Source organism: Hemiscyllium ocellatum, chromosome 28, assembly GCF_020745735.1.
Source record: "Hemiscyllium ocellatum isolate sHemOce1 chromosome 28, sHemOce1.pat.X.cur, whole genome shotgun sequence".
NCBI classification, from domain to species: Eukaryota; Metazoa; Chordata; class Chondrichthyes; order Orectolobiformes; family Hemiscylliidae; genus Hemiscyllium; species Hemiscyllium ocellatum.
In genome coordinates this window covers 39,760,727-39,781,019 of record NC_083428.1, presented here as the reverse complement: position 1 = coordinate 39,781,019, position 20,293 = coordinate 39,760,727, and the positions used below count along the sequence as shown (strand labels likewise).

Here is a 20,293-nt window from a genome sequence, read left to right as displayed (position 1 = left end):
CAGGAGCAGGAATGTGTTGTTGCAGTTATACAGGACTTTGGTGAAGTCACATCTGGAATATTGTGTGCAGTGTTGGTCTCCTTTTCTAAGGAAGGATGCTCTTGCTCTCGAGGGAGTACAGCAAATGTTTACCAGGCTGATTCCAGGGGATGTCGGGACTGACGTATGAGGAGAGATTGACCAGGTTAGGATTGTTTTTGCTGCGGCTCAGACAAATGAGGGGGGGAGCTCCGAGACACTTATAAAATTCTAAGTTAAAAATCACACAACACCAGGTTTAGTCCAACAGATTTAATTGGAAGCACTAGCTTTCAGAGCATTGCTCCTTCATCAGGTGGTTGTGTCACAACACAAGGGAGGATGTTCCCAATGGTGGGTGCATCCAGAACCAGGAGTTAGTCTGAGGATTTGGGGTGAACCATTTAGGACAGAGATATGGAGACATTTCTTCACCAAAGAATGGTGGGACTGTGGAATTCATTGCCACAGTAGTTGATGCCAAAACATTTAATTGTATTCAAGGGGAAGCTAGATATAGCACCTGGGGTGAATAGGACCAAAGGTTATGGGGAGAAAGCAGGCTATTGAGTTGGACGATCAGTCGTGATCTGAGGATGGTGGAACAGGTTTGAAGGATTAAATGGCTTCCTCCTGCACCTATCTTCTGTGTTCCGATGTAATGGTTTATGTGTCTCTTTTAAGAGTCTGTGTTTGATTTTGCAGCAAGTAACTTTATATTGACCCAGTGATTTCCGTGCTTATTTTATAGTGTCCTCAAAGTTTGTTACTGGAATTAATTGGTTGCCTGTCTGTGGGTGTTAGCTGAAGGATTGTTATTAAGCTTCACATAAACAGGATCTGCATTAATCTCAATCTCTCTGTGGATACAGGAGCAAGGCCAGCATCAAGGGATGCTTGTAGTGTAGGGTATATACTACAAGTTTCATTCTGCCAGGGTTTAGGAGCTGTGGTTCATACCCATAACTGGCCCCTAAATCTTGAACAGGCATATATTCAGGTACTTCACATCATTAAATTGTATGATACCTTACCAGGACATATAAAGCACAGAAATAGAGTAAGCAAATCACTCCCAGCTTACTCAAAGTTACAGCAGTGTATATTTTCTAACCCAATTTCTAACTTGCACCCTTCAAATTAAGTTTCCCACCAAGAAGATAGGATCAGTGAGTTTTCCCACGGGATCCTCCCCATTTGAATTGCAATGGCAATAAATACAGCTGTTAACCAACTCAGAAATATGAGATGGAGCTGTGTGTTTTATTAAGTTCCCAATGAGTTCGGGAACAGAATCTAAAAATTAGAGCACTCCCACTTAAGACAGATGAGAACTTTTTTTCTCACAGAGGGTCATTGTTCTGTGCGATTCTCTTCCACATAGAGCAGTGGAGGACAAATTATTTAATTTTTAAGACTGGGTTAGATACTTGACTAACAGGAAAGCCAAAAGGAATAAGAAGGAGCCAAGAAAGTAGAGGCTTCAATTTAATCAGTCTAACCTTATATATATACCATTGGTATGTAGTTTTGATTACTGGAGGTCAAACTTCTCAGCTCCAGCACCTCTCCTGGGCAAAACCATCTTCAGTTGCTTCATCAAAAACCTTCTCACCATAAGGTCAGGAGTGGAGATGTTCACTACAATGTTCACTGTTCACAAATCCTCATACTGAAGCAGTCCATTTCTAAATGCTGCGAGATTTAGGCAATATGTAGGCTTATGCTGACAAGTGACAGCTAATATTCATATCACACAAGTGCCAGGCAATGACCATCTCTAACAAGAGAGAATCTAACCATGACGTTCAAAAGCATTACTATCATTGAATTCCCCCACTGGGGTTACCCAGAAACTAGAAAATATAAATGTTTTGGCTGTAAGAGGAACTCAGAGGGTCAGAATCCTGCAATGAGTAATCTCCTGACAACCTAAAGCTTTTCCACTATCTATGGTGCACATCAAAAGTGTGATGGAATAATTCGCCACTTCATTGAGTGCAGTTTCAATCACACTTAAAAAGCTTGACACAATCCAGGTCAAAGCAGCCCAATTGATTGACACCAAACCACAAACCTTCACTCCCTCCAACATCAAGACTCCACAGCAGCTGGTTGTACCATCTGACTCGTAAATATATTGCCATTCCTTCACCGCTGCATTTTAAAAACCTAGAACTCGCTCCATAACATCATTGTGGGTGTAGTCTGTCAAATGGACTGCAGCGGTTCGAGAAGGATCCTTCTTAACAGTAATTGCTGGTTCAGCCACTGAAGCTCACATTCCTTTGAATTTTTTATTTACAGAAACAGGCTTAACGGTCCAAATGGCTCACTGCTGTCATTCCAATTTACATATGTTTATACTAATCTGTTTATTACAATCTGATCTTATACTTTTTGCAGATACACTCGCAATCTTGTGGACCATGGAAATGGAAGGTTCAACCTGATGATTCTTTGCTGGGGTGAAGGACATGGCAGGTAAGGAAAATCAGACGGAAATCATTCTGTAATTCAGTAGAATTTATTTTAACTAATTTCCATTTTTGAACTCCATTCCCCGGGTCAGACACCCATTGCCTAAATATACATTTTCACATCTGACAGTTGGCGAGTTATACATTGTGAGAGTATCAAAGACAGCCAGAGCTGTTTCCACTGAATACCCATCCCCCTGGGCTCCAACTGCTGTTTCCTGCCTGCAAGGCAGGATGCAGCCCAAGAATATTATAATGAGGCCTTAACGTTAAGATTGGCAGGCCTCTATTTCTCTAATCTGGTCAAGTTTGTATACCTGATGACCTGCATTTCCTTACTCCCCCTAATCATGTCAGGGCCACAGGACCCAATTTTAACTCTCTGCAAGTAGGCAGTTTTAAGTGGTTAAATCAGTTCTTTATACTGTTCACTAAACTTATTTTTTCTCTGTCATATCTTATGTGTCAGAATGCAAATTTCTATGCATTCAAAAAAAGGAAAAAAGAATAATTGTTTTGGATAAATAAAATTCACAATAATTATAAAAGACCACTGGGTCTGGGATTTGGACATAGCACCTTTAAACACAATTGAACTTCGAACACGTCCAGTAATTACTTAACATCAGTAATCAAACTTCCACACAAACTTTCACAGGAGTACAACTTTTTTCACAACAGGAGAATTGTGGTGATATTTCATAAGACCATAAGACATAGGAGTGGAAGTAAGGCTATTTGGCCCATCGAGTCCACTCTGCCATTCAATCATGGCTGATGGGCATTTCAACTCCATTTACCCGCATTCTCCCCATAGCCCTTAATTCCTTGTGACATCAAGAATTTATCAATCTCTGCCTTGAAGACATTTAGCATCTCGGCCTCCACTGCACTCCGCGGCAATGAATTCCACAGGCCCACCACTCCCTGGCTGAAGAATTGTCTCCGCATTTCTGTTCTGAATTTACCCCCTCTAATTCTAAGGTTGGGTCCACGGGTCCTAGTCTCCTCGCCTAACGGAAACAATTTCCTAGCGTCCACCTTTTCCAAGCCATGTATTATCTTGTAAGTTTCTATTAGATCTCCCCTTCATCTTCTAAACTCCAATGAACACAATCCCAGGATCCTCGGCCGTTCCTCGTATGTTAGACCTACCATTCCAGGGATCATCCGTATGAATCTCCGCTGGACATGCTCCAGTGCCAGTATGTCCCTCCTGAGGTGTGGGGATCAAAACTGGACACAGTACTCCAAATGGGGCCTAACCAGAGCTTTATAAAGTCTCAGTAGCACAATGGTGCTTTTATATTCCAACCCTCTTGAGATAAATGACAACATTGCATTCGCTTTTTTAATCACAGACTCAACCTGAATGTTTACCTTTAGAGAATCCTCGACTAGCACTCCCAGATCCCTTTGTATTACACTATCCTTTATGATGCAGCAAAATATCTTGTAGTCCTGTTTCCCCCACCCCAAAAAAGTTGAAGCAAAACGTTCAGAGACACAGTCTAGTTTTACCTCGTTCATTTTTATTCTGGAGGGAGAGGGCCTTGGAGGGAGAGAAAACGATCGCCCATGTACACAGAGCCATGAGTTCTCGGTCTTCTCTGGAAGAGCTGTTTCTTAATGAATGATGTGGTCATTTTACAGGGAGGAGCATCCAGATAAGGCAACATACATATTGATTGGGTGACCGTTACAATCAGCGAGTGTCAGTAGTCAAGATTAAGCCATCTGCTGTTACACAATGAATGTTCTTTACCTTATCTGGTTTCACATAATGAATACTTTTCACCTTGTTAAACTGACCTCACATGCTAAATGCTTCCAATATTGTTAAATGGCTCTACATAATGAATGCTTTTCCACCTTGTTAACCTATTACCCTTGCCTGCAGCACCCCATTGTTAACTGCAAGTTCTTATCTGATTGAAGTCATGCTCTTTTTTCACAAAACTCAAAACTTAATACTTTCCCTACCTGCTTATACCTTATATATTTTCTCAACCTGATTTAACCATAAGTAATTCAATAAGTGAGTAGTCTGTATATAGAGGTGCATTGCTTCAATGAATTATAAAAATGTGTTAACTCCTATTGAACATACTGCTGAATTGTATTTTTGGCTTATTATACTAGAGATTGAAATCAGTTTGATCCAATGTTATGTAAGTTGAAGCTCATTTGTTCGCTCAAAAGTGCTTATTTTAATTTTATGAAAGGTAAAAATTGGTATGTGTAGTGAGCCCTTTGGCATTCAAATAATTCAACTTTTACCATAGGCTTGAGACGTATCACACACAAGAATAATGACAATTATATTTATTTGGAGGCAATGAAGTTATTAGTTAGGCCTAAATCATCTGTGGGATCTAGCAAGACTGCACACCAGCCATTCCCATCTTTTGGTCAGCTTTCCAACAGCTAAAAATGTGTTGCTGGTCAAAGCGCAGCAGGCCAGGCAGCATCTCAGGAATAGGGAATTCGACGTTTCGAGCATAAGCCCTTCATCAGGAATGCGAGAGAGTAGCCAAGCAGGCTCAGATAAAAGGTAGGGAGGAGGGACTTGGGGGAGGGGCGATGGAGGTGGGATAGGTGGAAGGAGGTCAAGGTGAGGGTGATAGGCCGGAGTGGGGTGGGGACGGAAAGGTCAGGAAGAAGATTGCAGGTTAGGAGGGCGGTGCTGAGTTGAGGGAACCGACTGAGACAAGGTGGGGGGAGGGGAAATGAGGAAACTGGAGAAATCTGAATTCATACCTTGTGGTTGGAGGGTTCCCAGGCGGAAGATGAGGCGCTCCTCCTCCAGCCGTCGTGTTGTTATGTTCTGCCGGTGGAGGAGTCCAAGGACCTGCATGTCCTCGGTGGAGTGGGAGGGAGAGTTAAAGTGTTGAGCCACGGGGTGGTTGGGTTGGTTGGTCCGGGCGGCCCAGAGGTGTTCTCTGAAGCGTTCCGCAAGTAAGCGGCCTGTCTCCCCAATATAGAGAAGGCCACATCGGGTGCAGCGGATGCAATAGATGATGTGTGTGGAGGTACAGGTGAACTTGTGGCGGATATGGAAGGATCCCTTGGGGCCTTGGAGGGAAGTGAGTGTGGACGTGTGGGCGCAAGTTTTACATTTCCTGCGGTTGCAGGGGAAAGTGCCGGGGGTGGACGTTGGGTTGGTGGGGGGTGTGGATCTGACGAGGGAGTCACGAAGGGAGTGGTCCTTGCGGAACACTGATAGGGGAGGGGAGCGAAATATATCCTTGGTGGTGGGGTCCGTTTGGAGGTGGCGGAAATGACGGCGGATGATACGTTGTATGTGGAGGTTGGTGGGGTGGTAGGTGAGAACCAGTGGGGTTCTGTCTTGGTGGCGGTTGGAGGAGCGGGGCTCAAGGGCGGAGGAGCGGGAAGTGGAGAAGATGCGGTGGAGGGCATCGTCGATCACGTCCGGGGGGAATCTGCGGTCCTTGAAGAAGGAGGCCATCTGGGCTGTGCGGTGTTGGAACTGGTCCTTCTGGGAGCAGATGCGGCGGAGACGAAGGAATTGGGAATATGGGATGGAGTTTTTGCAGGGGGCAGGGTGGGAGGAGGTGTAGTCCAGGTAGCTGTGGGAGTCAGTCGGTTTATAGTAGATGTCTGTGTTGAGTCGGTCGCCCGAGATAGAGATGGAAAGGTCTAGGAAGGGGAGGGAGGAGTCTGAGACAGTCCAGGTGAATTTAAGGTCGGGATGGAAGGTGTTAGTAAAGTTGATGAACTGTTCAACCTCCTCGTGGGAGCACGAGGCAGCGCCGATACAGTCATCGATGTAGCGGAGGAAAAGGTGGGGGGTGGTGCCAGTGTAGTTGCGGAAGATGGACTGTTCCACATATCCTACGAAGAGGCAGGCATAGCTGGGGCCCATGCGGGTGCCCATGGCAACTCCTTTAGTTTGGAGGAAGTGGGAGGATTGAAAAGAGAAGTTATTCAGGGTGAGGACCAGTTCAGTCAGTCGAAGGAGGGTGTCAGTGGAAGGGTACTGGTTGGTGCGGCGGGAAAGGAAGAAGCGGAGGGCTTTGAGTCCTTCGTGATGGAGGATGGAGGTGTACAGGGACTGGATGTCCATAGTGAAAATAAGGCGTTGGGGACTGGGGAACTCTCCGCCCCCACCCCACTCCGGCCTATCACCCTCGCCTTGACCTCCTTCCACCTATCCCACCTCCATCGCCCCTCCCCCAAGTCCCTCCTCCCTACCTTTTATCTTAGCCTGCTTGGCTACTCTCTCTCATTCCTGATGAAGGGCTTATGCTCGAAACGTCGAATTCCCTATTCCTGAGATGCTGCCTGGCCTGCTGTGCTTTGACCAGCAACACATTTTCAGCTGTGATCTCCAGCATCTGCAGACCTCATTTTTTACTCGAAGTTTCCAACAGCTAGCCAACTTAATTTATTAAATTAGGGTATAAAATTACAACTAACAATAAAACTTTACAACTGTGGATCTATCTCTCTGTTAGGAGTATTATTGTAAGACTCAATATCTCAGCAATATTAACAGCAGTACATAGCGAGATGTGGTATTTTTACAACAGGAAATCATATGACCTATTATCAGTGAGGAGGAAAGTGTAAGTACAATGTCTAATCAATTGGAGCACCTGGTGATTGACTTTGAGTTCCATTATAGAAAATCGCCTTGCTATTATGATTTTTGTGAATCCATAAAACTCCACAGGTGTCAACCTGATAAGTCAAGTTGACTATTATTGCTGACTATTCCATCAGAAAGATATAATGGACCCGAGTTCATGAACTGTTGAACAGTCACTATGCAATAGTGATAAATAAATCCATTTTAAAATTTAATATTTGCCTTGAATTAACCTGAGCCTATGCAGCTTTATGAGGAATTCAAAACAAATTTGAAATGAATTTGTATACTTGTTCATGGGATGTGGCATTATGGATGAGGGCAGCATTTATTGCCTAACCCTAATTGATCTGTCAAAGGTGGTGATGAGCCTTTTTGAATTGCTGCAGTTGTTAGATGCAGGTAGATATGATTTTGCCTCCGTGACACTGAAGGTGACCTTCAACTGAAATTTATCAAACCATCTGTCAATTTTGGGGAGTTTCATAGAGGGTTTCTTTCTGTGAATGCGAGCAAATTCTTTCATTCAGTTTTTATGCTGCTCACATCTTAATGTTGAAACCATATTTTTAAGGCATTGTTCTTGTGCCAACACGTGCTCCCAAGTGGTGGGAATTCTCATCGTTGCCAGGACATTCTAGGATTGAATGCCACCAGCGCCATATTTAAATCCCAGCTGTACACCAAGTCAATCATTGTTGCTATGAATTGTCTGTCACGTTTGCAGTTTTGGAAGAATTGCCAACAGAGGCAAGTTGGCACCCAATTTGTTGACAGGGACCTCTAATCCCTATTATTGACTTCCCATCATCCCCACCAACAATGACCCCTGATAACATTTTATTTTCACGTAAACTCCCTGGAAGAACTGTGGCCCAACCCTCTATGTAACTTGGAAAAAAAGCCCTGACCAGTAATTCCTAACTGATCTCTGTGCAGCTCGCTGACTGACTTGATGTTAATTCCAGACATGGAATTGCAGGACTCATGTGGGCCATTATCCAGATTTTCATGATATGGACTTCCAACCCTAGACACCCTAAGTGGTTGACTGACTATGTCCAGGTCCCTGGAATGAGGTCTGCCGACATTCTTGACTTACTTTACTGATTCCTCATTATTGAATACAGTTCTCATAACCTTGATTGTATGAATTTGGCCATTTAGTTAAAGTGTGTGCAGTGTGTTTGCTGAATAGGCTGCTGGCACATGCTGTAAGTGTGAGATTTGTATGGTGCAATGCCAACATGTTCATCCCTTGACTGATGACTGCCTGCACCATAACAAACTACCTGGCTTTGTGTCTGTGCTAAAAGGCAGTGCAAGGCATGGCACAAATGCTGTGAACATCCAAGTAGGCACAAAGTGAGAGAGTACTCAGAATGCAAGCTAAGAGCCTTGAGATATATCATGCTCCAATGAAATGAGATGATTGCTAGTCCCTGAACATAAAATAGCCTGGCAACAGCATTACAATGCAAGATATCAGAGTACTCAAGTGCAGTATTAAACTTGTGAACTGAATTATACATGAGTCATATGACACATGATGATATGTCCCCTATACCAATCACCTTGGATGGGGTGGATGGTGACGGTTGCTGCTCATAGAACATGCCCTTAGACTGTGGGGATGGCTGACAGGTCAGAGACTTAGTGGAGCAAGCGATGAGCTATAGCCACCAGATACTAACTCTGACTTTCATCTGGAGAATTGCTGCCATTTAGTTTCTCTCTGCTGTGCAGGAGTTAGCAAACTGCATATAAATGAGATGTAAATGTTTACAAATAGGCCTCCCGCTGCTCATCAGGAAGATTTTCACGTTGCTGTTTAATAGTTAAAAAAAATTGGACTTTCTTTTCCTCAGTTTTTCGATCACACCATATTTTCCCAACTGACCTACCACTGTCCACATCATTCAGCATCTAAGAAAATTCAGCCTCTGGCTTCAAGTCAAAATGGTGTGAAATTTGAATGGTTACCAACACCTGCAAATTCCTCTCCAGCAACAGGCCATAGGTCTAGAAGGACTGTCAAAGGAGCACAAATGAGTTGCTGCCATGCACTGCCACTGTGTCAATGGTAAAGAAACTGAATGTTGAAGTTGGTGAATGAAATGTTTTGTTCTGAATGGTGTCCAACTTTGATTGTTGTTGGAATTCATCTATTCAGACAAGGGGTAAGTCACACTCGTGCCTTGTAGATGATGGACAGGCTTTCTGGAAGACGGATGGTGAGTATATGCTGCAGAATTCTTAGCCTCCGAACTACTCTTGTAGCCACAGTATGTATATTGTATATCCAGTTCCTTTGAAATTACTAATGCAAAAGTTGTTTCTATTAATGACATAGAATGGTGCACAGACTGCTGAAGTCTGTGAGCCAGTTTTCTTTTGAACTAACACCTAGCATCTGAACATCATTCCAAGATTTGAATGTCTCCAAAGGCCTTTATAACCTTCACTGTCATCTTTTCTCCAGCCGTAATTTTTATCCCTTTCACTCTTGGCCCCAAAAATATATTTATTAAAAGAAACCTTTAATGTATGAATGCTCCATTTTCATTCAGCTAATTGCATTATTGGTTTTGGATGTGTATATGAATTGCCTAAAGCAGGGCTTCTCAAAGTGGGGTTCGGATTCCTTGTGGGATTGCCCATTGAAGTTCCAGGGTCATGTGCTGAGGCACCAGTGGCTGATATGGAGCTCTTACTGAGTTATAAGAACTGTGCCTGTCTAACAGGCTGCAACTTTGATAATTTCACAAGGGGTTCTAATATGTTCCAAGCCTCAAAATGGGGTCACAGTAGAGGAAAAAAAAGTTTAGAAATCAGTGGCCCACAGGATTTTGCCCACGATAGTTAAAGGGAGGTGAGAAAGACATGGGTGGGGCTTAAATTAGCCAGGATACCTGGCAGCGTGCAAGCCATGCCATCTGCATCATGTAGACTCAGCCTCCCATCCAACAGCCAACCAAGTAAATGGCTTTTTGGCGTTGAAGCCAATGCTAAAATATCATTATGCAATTATTTTTTCTTTAAATGTATTATCATAAGGCTCAATATTTCAGCAACATCAACAGCAGTAGCTGGATAAAGGTTGTGGGCTGGGGGGGGTTTAAGACTTCTTGTCTTACCAGACCATAGGGGCTGCTCCCTCATGAGGGAGAAGGGGCTGGTGGTGATTTAATCTGAGGACCACCAGACCTCAGGCAAGGGAAGAGGTTGAGAAGGAGAGTCGTTCATGGTAACCTCAAACCAGTGATGGGGAGTTGAGCCCACGCTGTTTGCATCACACTGCTCTGTAAACCAACAATTTAGCCAACTGAGATAAACCAATCCCTTTAAGATTTAGAATTTACTGTTTCTCTTTCCACAGATACTGCTGGGTGTCTCCAGCATTTTCTGCTTTCCTTTGAGATCTTCAGCAATATTTGCTATTATACACATAGTTCATCTAATTATTATAGAAAATTAAGTCCATGGGGTAAGACGGGACTCTGTGGGAGCCAACCTGATGAGTAGTTATTTTTAGTTTCATTTGAAAAGTAGACATGAATTTGTTAATTATTCTACAGCCATTATCATGGTGCAACACAAACTGAAGCATCTGTCAAGTGAAGTTATAAATCGACCCATTGATAAATTCACATCATGACTTAACATCAATCTAACTTTACAAGGAATCAAACCTTTTTCTTCCTCACCTCTTTAAATTTGCAATGTATGACATTGACACCTGTTTGGCATGGCAATGTTATAGTGTAACACATTGGGTCTAAGTTTACAAGTTACTCCATCAATTTCTTTCCTATCATCTAGCTATTCTGATCTCTAATTTTTGCATTAATCCCCCATAATAAAGTAAACAGATGCTTCCATATTATGCCCTTCACAATATATTGTATCCTCTGCTGCTTTCCTTGCACTATTTTTATCACTTCTTTACTGGAGAGACAGATTTTTCTTACAGCACTTACGTTATATATCAAGATATTAAGTGCACAATATATGAGAAAAATTGAGAAAATCCATATATAGTGTGTCATGAATGAAAAGAAAGTTTGACTTGTATATCAAATATGTACAAAAATGTGATTTTTGGGGTCTGAAACATATATATGCTATTATTTACAGGAATGAGAATATGGTTGACACTGATGTCATATTTGTTGCCCTTCCTTGGGTTGCTTTATAAAGAAGCTGATGGGCCTTCTGTAACCTCTACAGTGACTGTTCTCACAATAATGTTGGGTAGGATAGGGAAAATAGTGACACAAGCAAGAAGAATTTTCATTTATCTAATATCTTTTAACATAAAACAAAATCTCAAGATGCCTCACCGAGTCAAAGGAGAGATTATGCAAATTTAGTCAAAGGTTAGTTTTAACAACGTTAGGATTAGGGCAAGGTCAAGGCCATATGGACCCTCTGACAGATGAACTAGAGGTTATAAAAATAATAAAAGAATAAAATTTCAGGCACTATACTTGAATGAACATATCTCCTACCTTCCTCCTGAAATCCCGATCAGCAGCTCTCATTCTTCCAACCCATCACAGGACTATCCTGATCACAGATTTCCCACCCAAGCCCATCCCCCAGCACAGCAGCTAACCTGTTAAGTTCCATTTCAATGGGAATTTGACCTATGGTTTGACTTACAGGGATGGTTCTCCTGCCCTCTGCAGAAGTGGTGGTGAAGGTTAGAAACCAATGTCGTTTTGCTAACATAATTTATTCAAAGCTTCTGGTTAAAATAATTTAATACAGACTGGAAATAATTAAATACTCTAAATCTTGCACTGACCAGATGAATTAGAAAAGATGTGAAATCGTTCTGGGGTAAATACAGAGAGAAATATAATAAGTTGAGTATCACCATTTCTTCTTTAATTCTAACACTTAATATTTCAGCAATACAACATCATGACCTAGAAAAAGACTGGTGATTTATTTAGAGTGGAAAATTAAATGATGAATTATCAGTGAGCCGGAAGGTAAAAGGACAATGTTAAATCATACTGGAACACTTGGTGATTAATTGTGTGGAAAAAGGACGGCAGATGCTGGAGGTCAGAGCTGAAAATGTGTTGCTGGAAAAGCGCAGTAGGTCAGGCAGCATCCAAGGAGCAGGAGAATCGACATTTCGGGCATGAGCCCTTCTTGAAGGCCCATTATGGACAATCACCTAATTAACATAATTCATACGAAAGACATGGACCCACAGAGTAGAATGAAATTCTTGGGGTTTTTGGGGAAGATAGGGACCATAATCTGGTAAATCAAGTTGACCACTATTATATAAAAAAAACTGTGGCTGCTGGAAATCTGAAAGAAAAACAGAAATTGGTGGAGAAACACAGTAGATCTGACAGCATCTATAGAGAGAAAAACAGAGTTAATATTTCAAGTTCAGTGACCCTTCATCAAATAGCTGCTGCCTGACCTGACCGTGATGATTATGTTTGAAATCAGAAAGGCAAAATGAACATGAATTGCTCTACAGCCATTGTCGTGTTGCAACAGTACTGAAATATTTGCAAACCCAAATGGCAAATAAATACAAATTAATTCAAATGTTGACCTTTGTCCTGAAATATCATGACTAGTCTTTCCCATGTTTGGCATGGCAGTATTTAATTTGCATTGATCTGGGAGCACACCTGAACTACAAGCATACAAGGCTCCAAACCCAATTTCTGCTGTTCCCTAGTATGGTTTAACCACCACTTTATTTTGGAAATTTATCCTAAAGTTAAAAATGTCTCTATAGAATGCTCTTCCTGATGTTTTGTATCCTCATTTTGTTTTCAACCACTATTTTCTCTCTTGTCCTTCATTGTACATATCAGCAGGCTGTTTGACTCTGAGATCTAAGGTCTGACACTAACCATATTCTCACACAGTGCTCACACATAAGCAGTCTTTCCAGTACTGGGTAAAAGTCAGCAGCAAAAACTTGTATAATTTTTTTTAGCCCAAGGTTACTAAGACCGTATCGCAACTCCGGTGCTTGTTTTGGATTTGATCAGCAAATATTGGAATTAGGTCCTGGACCTTTTGTACTCATGCAACGCAGCACTGCCCTGTATATTGGCTTCACTCACAGCTTTATTTGCAGTTGAAATATAAACTTCTCAAGCTAATGTTCTCTGATCTGTGCGTTATAAACTTACTGATGATTTGTTATAATTTGTTTGAGTGTCTTTGTCTGTTTACTCCGCAGCAGTATCCATGACCACGCCAATTCACATTGCTTCCTGAAGATACTACAAGGGCAGCTGAAAGAAACTTTGTATAATTGGCCAGATGGTGATCACAAGAATCAGGAGCTGACCAGGAGATGGGAGAAAACCTTCCTTGAAAATCAGTGCACCTACATCAATGGTAAAGTTCTCCCCAATAAGGTCATGTATCTATTCTAAGTAGGATCAAACCCAGCAGATACCATACACTGGTGGCTCTAAGAGCCTGCTAGTAACAAACATCCTTACTACTTACATTGCTCAATTGGACTAGTCTAGGTATGTGTGTGTAGTACAAAGGAATAGATAATCCGAAGGATTATCCATGTAAAGCACTTTGTTTGCAGCAATCTACTAGTAGTAGCAATCAACAATACTAGAGATAATTCAAAACATTTTGAATTGCTAAATTGTACAATTAGCACAAATGAAATTAAACACTGGTGACTGGTACAAACACAAATGTAACATGAAACATTAAACATAGCCATTCAGTGTTCCTAAACATCTAATTTAACAGAGCAAACCTATGGATTGTCATGTTTTTTTTTAAATATGGGTAAAATGAGTACTCAAATAGATTACAATAGAACAGTTGTGTACCTACATGTTTATATATCATATTCAGATGTATTAGTTTTGACATGATTATATTTTGAACAAACCTAAATTTTCATACAACATGTGAGGGTGTTAATTTGACAGTCTAATCTGTCAATTATCATTGCTATTAAGCTTTACTCCAACAAGCATTTAAGCTGTTATTGGAGAAAGTGAGCACCGCAGATGCTGGAGATCAGAGCTGAAAATGTGTTGCTGGAAAAGCGCAGCAGGTCAGGCAGCATCCAAACAGCAGGAGAATCGACGTTTCGGGCATGAGTCCTGAAGAAGGGCTCATGCCTGAAACGTCGATTCTCCTGCTGTTTGGATGCTGCCTGACCTGCTGCGCTTTTCCAGCAACACATTTTCAGCTTTAAGCTGTTATTCCCAATTGGTACCAATTACATAATCTGGTCCAGTAAGGAACGGTATTGTGTAAATCACATTTGCAAGGTACAGGCACAGAATGTAAGATAAATGTAGTGAAACAAGAAAGAATGAAAAAGACATTTCAGAGAAGGAATAAGTGATTCTTAAACTAAATACATGAAAGGAAAGCTCATGGAGAAGGAGTTTACATTGGCTGGTAACTATACAAAGAATTCTCCTGTTTCTTGGTTCAATAAACTATTTACAAATGTAAGATACTGCCCTAAAGTCTATGGTAAAGTCTACATAGACAAAGATTGTAAAAAGAAAATTTAGGGTTGAACAATGGAATATTTTCTTCACAAAGAATGAACTGCAATAACTTTACCTTCAAAGCAAGGAACTTGCATGCATACACAACTTTCACATGACCTCAGTGCATTCCAAAGTGCTTTACAATAAATGGATTATTTTTGAACTGCATTTACCATCATGTGGAAACATTCAAACACAGCCAGGTTCAACAAGTAGTAAATGAATGAATGACAGATACTTCTAGCTTATTGACAGGTACTTCAATAGTATTTATTGAAATGAGAGTGATAGTTTTGGATGTATATTCAAATTTTTTAAATATGAGATTTTTGTGACTAAGCCTGGTTAGCAGTGGTGATCAAAACAGTGCAACGGGCTTCAGAGAAGAAAAATCAGTTGAGGTTAATACATCCAACCAAAGCCAGTAGTTCTACTTCAAAATGCAATTTCATGGGTGTTAGGTGATTGTATGAAACATCAGAGTTGAATGAAATATTGCAATGAAGCAATCAGCTTCATTTATGATTAATGGTACACGCATGAGTTGCCAAAGGGCAGCTGATGCCCATAACCCTTTGCATACAGGAGGGAAATAAATTAGCAAGTTAAAAAGTTACTCCAATGAACTAACTGATGTGTGATCCTGCCCTCTAAACCACAGATACCATCGGCCTGCACCGGGTGGAAAACGTGAGTCACACAGAATCGGCAGTGAGCCTTCACTTGTATAGTCCACCATTCAACAGCTGTCATTGTTTTGATGAAAGAACAGGTCACAAGAACCAAGTTAACATGACATTCTGGAGCAGATTTGGTGAACGAACACCTTTTGTAAGTGTTGAAGAAGAACACTGGATTAAGTGCTGACAAAGTAAAGCCATAGTAGTGATTGATTTTATAGTATTTCAAGTTCTCTGCACCCTTGCACTTGGGTAATAGATGTCCAATATTGTAACATGGCAGTTGACAGTTATTCTGTTATGGTGTTTGCTCTGTTGTTGAAATATGATATAACTAGCACATCAAGTGAATTAATATATTACCCACTATGACACTGAGATAGATAGAATAAAGAGATTCCTAAGGTAGATCTCCAGACTGTCATACCACAGCTTTGGTTATGTAAATGTCCCACAGTTGCCGTCAACACCTCGAGTTTAATAGAGGAAAGTTTGGTCACTCCCAACCAGTATCCATGGGTCTTACTTGAAAGTTGACAGTGTGAAGAGAGGACAGATTAAGCTATAGGTGTTAAATCTTCCAAACTTTGAAGTCTGTTGATATTCACAGTTTAAGCCAGGTAAAAACAATGACTGCAGATGCTGGAAACCAGATTCTGGATCAGTGGTGCTGCAAGAGCACAGCAGTTCAGGCAGCATCCAAAGTGCAGCGAAACCACTTTGGATGCTGCCTGAACTGCTGTGCTCTTCCAGCACCACTGATCCAGAACACAGTTTAAGCCACTTTGATAAACTGTGAGAAGGCCTGCACTCATCAAACTGTATTCCTGCAAGAGTCTACACAGTCAGAAAAAAAAAAGCAGTATTTGAAGCATAAGGCTTTTTTTTCACAAAACATAGAGCCATAACTGTTCACTTTCTTTTGACTGTTCTTTAACTTTTTTCTCCATCACTAAACCGTTGTGGGGAGATATCTGACTTACGTTGGGCAGGTTCCTGAAAGGCAAAGCAAAAAGCAGGCCATCAATAAATGGGAATCCTAATTAAAAATACAATTCCTGGCGAAACTGGGTCAGACTCGTACAATGCATTGGCTGTAACTGCCACAGTGCATTATTACTTTATACCATAATGTATTGACCCTTTATGATTCTAAGCATTGTTAGTTTATGCCACAAGCCATTGATTGGTACTCTCCTTGCCAGTCTGTTCATAATGAATTCCATTATGAATTCAGCTATTTATAAATTCAATACATTGAGGTTTCTCCTATCTGAATACCCAAGCAGCCACATCCAAACTAGATATCGTTAGGATAGATTATGAAGGTGTTGCCTTCCACTAGATTAGCATATTTTTGAAAATGCTATCAGATAGTTATTTATATTTATGTACATGTAGAACATATGTTTCATTATTGTGGAATCGGAGTTTCTTGTTCCAGCAGTCTGTAGCAGGACCCAGGATAGTAACGGCTACAGGAGAACTGCTTGGGCGCAGCTGACCTTTAATAGTTGGGACACGTAGTTTGTCACAGCTGCAGGGATGGATGCAACTGTTTGACTTCAGCATAGTTAGGAGGCGTCATAATAAAACCGAGGAGGAACATACCATTATAGCATTGTTTGGATGCAGTACAGCAGTAAGAAGTATAGGTTTGTCTGTCTGGAGCACAATTTGACTATTCAGAACCTATCCCACCTATTAGGTTATAGAACTGAGTTGGGTTAAAGAACACAGCACTGGTGGCAGTATAAATCACAAGGAATTTTATTTGCATACTGAAAGGATTGTGTTAAAACTACAATATTATGGGTTATTACACATCCTGAGGGTGGGAGGGATACAGTTACATGGAACATTTAATGTGAAAAGCATACATTTGGTTCAGTTTAGGATTGCAGTGAAGCTGAAAATTACAATGGCACAGTGTGCACAACCAGTCTAGCTGAACAAAAGCACAGCTGTAGATTGAAAGAAGAAATTGTGCTTGAATAAATGAGTGACATAATGTTTCTCTAACCCAAAGGAAGCCTCAGTCTCTAAAGAAAACAACTGAACCAGATGATCGGCCAAGAAAATCCGTGAAATGTAATATCTGTTCTCACTGTGATGATGAAGACCTTTACGGATGGAATTCAAAGAACTTGTTTTGATGAATTGACTTCTCAATGAGGATTCCTCTTCTTTAACTGAACACTGAGACACCAGATTCTATTTTTGCATAAATGTTTAAGCACAAAAAGGTCTGAAAATCCTATTGTATTTTAACTTTTCTCCAAAAACATTCTTTGCACTGTACCTTTCCACTTTCCTTTCACATGAGTCCTTTCTCATGCCCCTGTCAGCTGGTTTTGAACTGCTTCCCTGAACAAGAAGCGAGAGGACTGTAAATTTAATTTGGATGAATTCACTCTGCTGTTTGCCAGGTACAAATGACCATGTAACCTCCTTTTATTTGCAGACCACAAGTCCTTAGGACTCACCACTAAACTATCTGAAGCGAGCAGTGACGGTTCTTCTCTTATTCCAGATTACAGGCTCAATAATATTGTTTGAGATCATAATGGATGAATACTCCTCCATCTTTATCAGATTCCAACCACCCTTCCAGCAATTCTGAAGAAACCTTAAGAATCAAAGTCCTATAGCTAATTCAGGTGTGTCCTGTTATACAGTACTGTCTAATGCTTCATGGGCATTCAGGCTATCCTAAGAGGACGCTGATCCACAAATTGCTTTTCTAGAATATCTGTCATAACTTCCAATCCATGTGATCATCTTACAGTTACAGATCTATCTTACATCTACCTGAATGGTTGTAAGGAATCAGTTTTACTAATATCATGTTTCCGTGTGTCTGATTTCAGCAGTCAATTGTCCATTTAAAATAAACAAGCTGAAACTGTGGATAAAGGAGTGTTCTTCAAATGTGTCAAACATGACTAATATCACAATTTCCTAAATAAAGAGATCATTTGATGTCCTATTATTATAAAGCTTTGCAAAGGTCATCTTGATTTTCAATAGAACAAGATGGTTTACTGAAAGTGAATGAAAAAGTTTATTACTTTTGTCAGGTTTTTGCAAGTGATTTTGTTGTGCCATCTGTTTCTGTAAAACTGCCACAAATGAAGCAGAGCATATAGTGGGGTAAGGGACTAATTGGATAGTTACAAAAGCTGGCACAGGTTCAATAGATTGTAGGCTCCTTTTGCTGTAAATAATTATGATGTTGCTTGGCTTAGAACTGAATGATCAATTGTCAACATAATTCAAGGGAAGGTTTTGATAATTTTCAGATGGTACTTGAGAATTATACTTAACCCTGAACCGAGTTCACCTGATGCTGCATAAAATGATTTTCCAATAAGGTTAATTGTATTTCAAGGGAGAAGGCTGGCTGATAATGCTTTCACTGGTTCTCAGGATATGAATGACACTAGCAGGGGTGAATTTGTTCTGTCCTGACAACTTAAGTGTTTTGGTAGACCACTTTAGAGGTCAAGAATCAACCACATCAACTGTGACAAAAAGCAAGTATACGCTATCTGCTATTTTAAAGATATTTTGTTGCTGAAGGATGTTCATGATTTAGCTGCTGTTTACAACATCCAATAGCTTTTATAGTGTTTTTCTGTTACCAAACAACAAATTGCAAAATATATCAAATTCAATTTAAGAATTTGGCATGGTGTGATTTGAACTTGTGACCTTTTGAGGTGTTTGTCTAGTGCCATACCATGACTTGTCTGCAGCACTACTCCTGCTACCCTAATTATCTGGTTTACTGATGTCTGTTGCTAAATGAATTTCACAGTATGGACATCTGTCTCCACTTTGTTATCTCATTTCAGTTGACTAGCTGTGCAAACAATATATTTAGCTTCTGTGCTCCCAAGCTAGCAAAGGGAAATATCAGCCATTGTTGGCAAGGGGTTCTCTGTTCGCTATCTCTATCAAAATAGCGCAGGAGTTCTTTCCAAATTGAATTTATTTATTGATATAAAGCACCAAGTGCAGGAAATGTTCACAAATCCCACATGTACATAAAAGTCAGATGAATTCTTTATTTCATCATCACATGGTACATGTACAAGTTTCACTGTTCTGGTCTTTCTAATCTTTATTGCAAGTGTAAAGAAAGTTAAGTGCCATTACTTTTAAAAGTATATATAGCATATAATAGGTGATTCACTCTAAGTGACTATAAGAATATCAGAAGTAGGATCTAGCTTAGGCTATGTGCATGGGAAATCATGTCTCACAAACTTGATTGAGCTTTTTGAAGTAACAAAGAGGATTGATGAGGGCAGAACAGTAGATGTGATCTATATGGACTTCAGTAAGACATTCAACAAGGTTCCCCATGGGACACTGATTAGCAATGTTAGATCTCATGGAATACAGGGAGAACTAGCCAGGTGGATACAGATCTGGCCCAAAGGTAGAATACAGAGGATGGTTGTGGAGGGTTGTTTTTCAGATGGGAGGTCTGTGACCAGTGGAGTCCCACAAGGACCGGTGCTGGGCCCTCTACTTTTTGTCATCTACATAAATGACTTGGATGCGAGCATAAGAGGTACAGTTAGTAAGTTTGCAGATGACACCAAAACTGGAGGTATAGTGGACAATGAAGAGGGTTACTTCAGATTACAACAGGATCTGGACCAGATGGCCCAATGGGCTGAGAAGTGGCAGATGGAGTTAATTCAGATAAATGCGAGGTGCTGCATTTTGGGAAAGCAAATCTGAGCAGGACTTATACACTTAATAGTAAGGTCCTAGGGAGGGTTGCTGAACAAAGAGACCTTGGAGTGCAGGTTCATAGCTCCTTGAAAGTGGAGTCGCAGGTAGATAGGATAGTGAAGGCATTTGGTATGCTTTCCTTTCTTGGTCAGAGTATTGAGCACAGGAGTTGGAAGGTCATGTTGTGGCTGTACAGGACAATGGTTAGGCCACTGTTGGAAT

The 20,293-nt window shown here is 40.8% G+C and overlaps 1 protein-coding gene across 1 annotated transcript in view; it reads left to right on the top strand.

The window, feature by feature from the left end:
* Positions 1–18,270, top strand: part of cdo1 (cysteine dioxygenase, type I) — a 51,586-nt gene extending 33,316 nt beyond the window's left edge. The window contains exons 2-5 of the mRNA XM_060846000.1: positions 2,425–2,502; positions 13,340–13,500; positions 15,304–15,473; positions 17,352–18,270. Coding sequence (XP_060701983.1) covers positions 2,425–2,502; positions 13,340–13,500; positions 15,304–15,473; positions 17,352–17,381 — 439 coding nt within the window. The 3' untranslated portion in view covers positions 17,382–18,270. The remainder of the gene's footprint in view (positions 1–2,424; positions 2,503–13,339; positions 13,501–15,303; positions 15,474–17,351) is intronic.
* The last annotated feature ends 2,023 nt before the right edge of the window (positions 18,271–20,293 follow it).